Source organism: Phalacrocorax aristotelis, chromosome 23 (assembly GCF_949628215.1).
Source record: "Phalacrocorax aristotelis chromosome 23, bGulAri2.1, whole genome shotgun sequence".
Classification (NCBI taxonomy): domain Eukaryota; kingdom Metazoa; phylum Chordata; class Aves; order Suliformes; family Phalacrocoracidae; genus Phalacrocorax; species Phalacrocorax aristotelis.
Genome location: NC_134298.1, coordinates 1,608,825 through 1,615,237, shown reverse-complemented (window position 1 = coordinate 1,615,237; position 6,413 = coordinate 1,608,825). Strand labels below are relative to the sequence as shown.

General features: G+C 57.3%; 2 protein-coding genes across 2 annotated transcripts; one reads left to right on the top strand and one right to left on the bottom strand.

Moving 5' to 3' along the window:
* Positions 1–1,444: 1,444 nt before the first annotated feature.
* Positions 1,445–1,773, bottom strand: LOC142067927 (feather keratin 1-like). Its single transcript, XM_075116936.1, has one exon. It carries the CDS (start codon positions 1,771–1,773, stop codon positions 1,468–1,470), a length of 306 nt encoding a protein of 101 aa, XP_074973037.1. The 3' UTR covers positions 1,445–1,467.
* A 3,744-nt stretch (positions 1,774–5,517) lies between these two features.
* LOC142067796 (feather keratin 1-like) lies at positions 5,518–5,823 on the top strand. Its single transcript, XM_075116758.1, has one exon. The coding sequence runs from the start codon at positions 5,518–5,520 to the stop codon at positions 5,821–5,823; it is 306 nt and encodes a 101-aa protein (XP_074972859.1).
* The last annotated feature ends 590 nt before the right edge of the window (positions 5,824–6,413 follow it).

Below are 6,413 nucleotides of genomic sequence, written 5' to 3'. Positions count from 1 at the left end.
TCGTCCCCCTCATTCCCTTACTAATGGACGATATGGTCCGGTTCACCTCCCTGCCCACTATTTCTTTTCCACTACTGGAGCAATTACTCGAGGTGGTGTTTGGGTCCCGATCTCAACCATGGCTGTCTCAGATGTGCTTTGGGTCTCTGCCTCAACTACCATGTTCTTAGATGTAGTTTGGATGCCCGGCTGAACCGTGACATTCTCAGAGAGGTTTGGGTCCCTCTCTTAAACACTGTCCTCTGATAGTACTGAATCGTGGCTCGATAGGCACAGGTCAAGCTCCAACACAGTGCTAAAAGCAGCTGGTTTTCAGGCAGCTGCCGCCCACGGACCGGCCACCTCAGGGCATGTTTCACTGTCACCGCACCCAGAAATTGTCTCCTCGTACGCCAGCATGACACCACATTCCACAAACCCCACGTTAAGGCAACAGTGTTGGTTAGTAGTTTTAAACACCTCGCGTAAAGGAGAGGGAGGACCTCGGGAGCCTGTGTAACCATACAACCCACATCAGTCCCGCATGGGAAGAGGGAGGTGTGTTCCCGCACCCTCTCCACAAGGCAGCTCTGCCCAGCACAGGAAGGGCATCCATGCCAGGGCAAAGCGCATAGCCTTTGGTTCTAGGAACATGTGCCCAAGCTCAGGCAAGGAAAGAGATAAGCGGTGCACCAAGCGAACACCCTCCCTCACCTGCGCAAACGCCTGCTAATTAGGAACTACTACAGCTAGAGCATGCTCAGATCAAAACTGCCAATGTCTTGAGACCCGTGCTGAACGCCAGAAAGGCTGCGGGGAGTTGGCCTCGTCTGGCTGCCAGCTGCCCACCAAGACACTCTATCCTTCCGTGTCCTCAGCGAGACAGGGGGCAGAAAATAAGGAGAAAACTTTGTGGCTTGGCATAAAGGCAGTGTAATGAATAAACGCAAGTCCCACGTGCATAAGCAAAGAAAAGCACTGCTCAGCAGAAGGCAAAACATTTCTGTGTTACCAGGACCCTTCTAGCTACACCTACAAAGCACAGCACTATGAAGGCTCTTATGGGGAAAGTTAATTCCACCCCCGTCAGACGCAACACAATTGTGATAACAACCATTGCACAACCATCCCAAAGACCACCCTGCCAGAATGACCAGGGAGCAACATCTCTCTCCCTGGGCATCATGGGAGAGATTCTACAGAGGAAAGGATGACACAGAGGCATGGACTGGGATGCAGCAGAACTTTACTGAGGCAGAAGAGGGAACTGTGGTCGTTCTGAGTGCTGGTCCCAGCGCAGGGAGCACCAGGCTCAGATAGGAGTCTTCGCCCCATGGCTGTGGCCGAGACCCTGCCAGGTGTCCATCTGCCTGACGGGCTGCCGGTGTGGCTCAGCCCTTCTGAAAGCAACCAGCCGACCCTCCATCCGCACTCCAGTGCCATCTTGTGGGTCCCTGGGGGCCTTCCCCAGGGCCATCGCCAGCAGCTTTAGCAGGGGAGGCAGCTCCTGCCGCAGTAGCCGCTGCCAAAGCCGGAGAGGCCAAAGCCCCCGGAGGAGATGGGCACTCCCTGAGAGCTGAGGATGCTGCCAACGGCAGCGGAGGTGGAGGATCCCACGGCGGTGCTCTGTGGGAAGGAGCTGAGGATGGGGCCGGGCAGGGTCACCACCACGGGGGAGGGCTGGATGACGACGGTGGAGTCCTGGCACTGCCTGACACAGGGCTCATTGCAGCTGTTGGCCAGCGGGGTCGGGCCGCAGGGCTGGCAGGGCAGGCACGGGTTGTAGCAGGACATGTCTCGGGGCGGGAGGTGCACCTGTGAGAGTGGGCAGGGGGAAGCAGAGCATGGGGGGGGAGGGGTGGGTGAGGTGCAGCCTGTCACCCCAGGACGATGAGGAATACCATTTCCCTCAGCCCAAAAGAGCTCCAAGAAGAACGACTAAACCCACATAGCACCAGCTCAGCAGACACCTCAGCCAAGCCCAGCCTCTCTCGAAGCCACACCATCCCTCTACCGTGGCATGGGGACTGAAGACACAGCAGGGGAAAAAGAGCCAAGTGTGGGCTGAGAAATCCCACAGTAGGAAAAGGAGGAGGCAGCTGAGAAAGACAGGAAAGGGCTTCAGCTCACCTTGTTCCCAAGGAAATCGAGGCGAGAGGAGTGGGTGAGAGAGTGACGGGAAGGGCCTGCTTTTATACTGCTCCTGCACTGCCCCAGGCCCTCAGTCACTGCACGCGGGCAGTAATTTTCCAACAGACTCACCTCCAGAGAAAAATATCCTACCTGATGGCACAGGCTGTGTTTTGGTTTACGTCAAGCCTGCCATTTTATTTCCTCATTTCTGACATGACCATTAGGCCACGGAGGCTCTTTTGAAGGAAGGGGATGAGAGGCCCAAGGATTTCTTGCACAGAATCATGTCAACACAGGCAAAAGGTGTGTCCCCAAGAGCTGGGGAGGTCTGTGGAGAGGGAGGACATGGGTCTGGGGAAATCTGGTGAGATGTTTTCAACAGCCTGTGCAGGAAGATGGGCATATCTTCCCACCAATGCTGTCTTCTCCCTGGTGCCCGAAGGCTTCTGCGAATGGGGACACGCCGCATCCTTCCCCCTCCTTGACTGCCCCCATGCTCGCTCCAGCAATCACTGACCATTGCCTCTGTGGGCAGGTGGGCTGTGCTGTGGTTACAAATGTCTTCTCCCAAGGAAAGCTTCCCATTCCTGCAAACTTTGGCCAGTGTCTATGGTAAAGTCATCCCCTCTTGTGGCAGTCTCTGGGGGTCTCCTAACAATGACATCTGCGGGCTTGTGGAATGAGAACGTTGCCCTCCCAAAGCCCCACAATAAGTTGGGCCCCTCCCTCCTCCCTACAAGGCGGGTGTGTTGTGGCTCTGGACAGAACCTTGTTCCTCCCACTCTCCTCACACCACCATGCAGTTTGGCTGCATGCTTAGGACCCTGACCAGCGGGACACACAATGGCCTGCCCTGGAGCTGTGTACTCGGGTGCAGCCAGTGCTCAAAGACGATTTTCCTGGGGCAGGGATGGAGCGGCCCTGGCCTCAGGGGAATTCAGCCCTGCGTGGGATACAAGCCTGCAGACAGCACGCACTCCTGGCTTGGCCTCACACATAAAGGCTGGCACACGGCCAATCCAACATTAGAGTGTGACTCACCATGGGTAGGGAGAGTCTATCCCGGGAAGCTTGGCTTCTGAAGGCATTCCCTTGCCCTCCTGAGACACATCCCAGCTGCCTCCATGTCTGCAGGGCAGGGAAGTGCATCACCTCCTCAGCGCAGTCTCAGAGCTGCTTCTGTACCCAGGGCCCTGCTGAGCACGTCCCCTCATCCCCTCAGCATCCCCAGGCACGTGGCACTGCAGGGTCCTGACAGACACCGCTCACTGGGGAGGTGGGGGAAGTTTCCTTGCTTCCCCAACAGCGCTGGGTTATACTCCAAACTGAGGAGGCCTTTGGGGCATGGGAAAGGAGGCATGGTGAGGCACTACTGCCAGGAAAAGATGTAACGCTTGAGAACCAAGCAAGAGTCCCAACCTGTGGGGAGATATTTTCTGTGACCTTTTCTTTTCCTCCACGGAGCATTCAGGAGTGCCCCCTCCCACAGCCGGCTGTCTTGGTCCAGGAAGACGAGGCCTGTATGTCCATTGCCTTCCACCCTTCAAGCGTCTCTCCAAGGGTGACCCTGCCCCACGGCTCAGGTCTACCCAGAGGAGGTTTCAGGTCTCTAAGAGCGTAGCCTGGTCCATTCCCCAGGCCATACTGATGTAAGAGGTTCTTCCTTTCCAGATGCAGCACTTGCCACGTGTCCTTCTTAACACCGTGAGGTTCCTTTGGCCCAGTGCTCCCGCTGGTCTAGGTCTTCCTTTACAGCAGCCCTGCCCTGTAGCACATCAGCTGGCTTGTACGGCTCAAGTTTACTCAGGCTGGGAGGGATACCCCTCCTTCCTTCAACTCTTTCAAAGGGCAGAGCAGCCTGGGAGAACTTACAGGTGACCGCTGGGAGAGAGAAGGCCCTGACTCCCCACAGGCAGCCTGCTCTCTGTCCACTGTCAGGAAATCAGACGCCCCAGTCAGCAGAGGGCCCACATTTTTCTCCCATCACTCTTTGGCTACCCCTGTAGGGGTTGGATGTTGCTCTTGATGCTTGTTGCCTGTTGCTCTTGAGGCCCCTTGCAAGACTCAAGGCAGGCTGAGCTTTGGCTTTCCTAACAGCATCCCAACATGCCCAGGGATTATTCCCACATTCCTTCTCTGCAGCTCATTCCTCCTTCCAACTCCAGGATGCTGCCTTTTGACGTTGGTGCTCCGCCGTGGCTACGCCGCTCAGCCAAAGCCAGGCTGCTGAGATTTCTGATTGTTTGCCTCAGTATTGGCTGGACCCTTCTTGCTCTTGGACCATGAGGTGCCTACCCGCTGCCTGACTAGGCCACAGTTGGCCTGCCTGAAGTCCAGGGGCTGTACCCTGCTACTCACTTTCCTCCCTGACAACAGCTCTTCAAACCTAGTGTTCCTGTGCTGTGGTAGCCAAGGCTGCCCTTGATTCCAATGTTCCCAACCACTTCTTCCTTCTTCGCAGCAGCCGTGCGTCACCTGTCTTTTGCCCATGACAGAATCGCAGGAGCCTTGAGGTTGGAAAGGTCTTTGTGGTGCTCACAGCCCAGGGGAGTGCAGGAGAGCAAGGACCCAGGAGGGAAAGGAGGTGTGGAAAGGAGGTGTGGAAAGGAGGGGAAGGAGGTGTGGAAAGCCCACACCAGGTGGGCTTCAGCTTTCCTAACCCAAGCGCTGGGTATCTGGAGGTATCTGCTGCCTGTGCCGACATGACCTTATTCGGGATATCCTTGGGCCTTTCATCCCAGCACATGAAAGGAGACTGCATGGCAAATCAAGCATGATGGAAACGAGGAAATGAAGCGGCAGCGTTGAGGGAAACCAAAGCACAACCTGTGCCAGTAGGGAGGATAGTTTGCTCTGGAGGTGAGTCTGTTGGAAAATTACTGCCCGCGTGCAGTGACTGAGGGCCTGGGGCAGTGCAGGAGCACTATAAAAGCGGGCCCTTCTCCTCACTCTCTCAACCACTCCTCTCGCCTCCATCTCCTTGAGAACAAGGTAACTCTGAAGCCCTTTCTCCTCTGCCTGCTCGTCCTCCTTTGCCTCATCCTCCTCTAGGATTTCTCAGCACAAAATTGTCTTTTTCTCCTTTTGTTGGGTCTTGGAACTGCTTGTCATGGGAGATGGAGGGGACGGAAGGTGTGGCGTGGGCAGAAGCTGGGCTTGGCTGAGGTGTCTGCTGAGCTATGGGCCAGGAAGGGACCTCCCTGGGTCTGGGTGCTCTTTTCAGGGCTCTTTTGGGCAGAGGGGAAGGAGAACCACTAGGTCTGCCTACGGTGCCTCCACCTCTTGGCTCCAGCTCGTGGCTCTTTCCCTCGTCCTGGGGTGACAGGCTGCACCTCACCCACCCCTCCCCCCCCATGCTCTGCTTCCCCCTGCCCACTCTCACAGGTGCACCTCCCGCCCCGAGACATGTCCTGCTACAACCCGTGCCTGCCCTGCCAGCCCTGCGGCCCGACCCCGCTGGCCAACAGCTGCAATGAGCCCTGTGTCAGGCAGTGCCAGGACTCCACCGTCGTCATCCAGCCCTCCCCCGTGGTGGTGACCCTGCCCGGCCCCATCCTCAGCTCCTTCCCACAGAGCACCGCCGTGGGATCCTCCACCTCCGCTGCCGTTGGCAGCATCCTCAGCTCTCAGGGAGTGCCCATCTCCTCCGGGGGCTTTGGCTTCTCCCGCTTGGGCAACCGCTACTGTGGGAGAACGTGCCTCCCCTGCTAAAGCTGCTGGCGATGGCCCTGGGGAAGGTCCCCAGGGACCCACAAGTTGGGACTAGACTGGCGACAGAGCACCCGCTTCTTGCTTTCAGAGGGGCTGAGCCATGCCAACACCCCTTGCAGAAGTACAGGGTCAGCATGGGCTCTTGGAAAGCACAGTGCATGCCTACCCTTCCCCTCTTCCACTCTCTCCTTTCCCTCCCGGGTCCTTGATCTCCCGTGCTCCCCGTGGCTCTGAGCCCCACAAAGCCAGCCTAGGGAATTCCTGCTGGCTCTGCTCCCTCCGTGGGGCAGGCAGATGGACTCCTGGCAGGATCTCTGCTGCAGCTGTGGGGTGCTGGCTGTCATCTGCCCCTGGTGCTCGCTGCACCAGGACCAGCACTCAGAATGACCTCAATTCCCTCTCCTGCCCCATTAAAGTTCTGCTGCATCCCCGCCTTTGTCTCTGTGTCATTCTTCCCCCTGCAGATGCTCTCCCAAGATGCCCAAGGGCAGATATGTTGCTCGGGGCTGGTTCTGGGAGAGGCTTGTTGGGGATGGTAATGCAGTGATTGTTAACACAGGCTTGCTTTGAGTATTGTTTGGCACACGTAG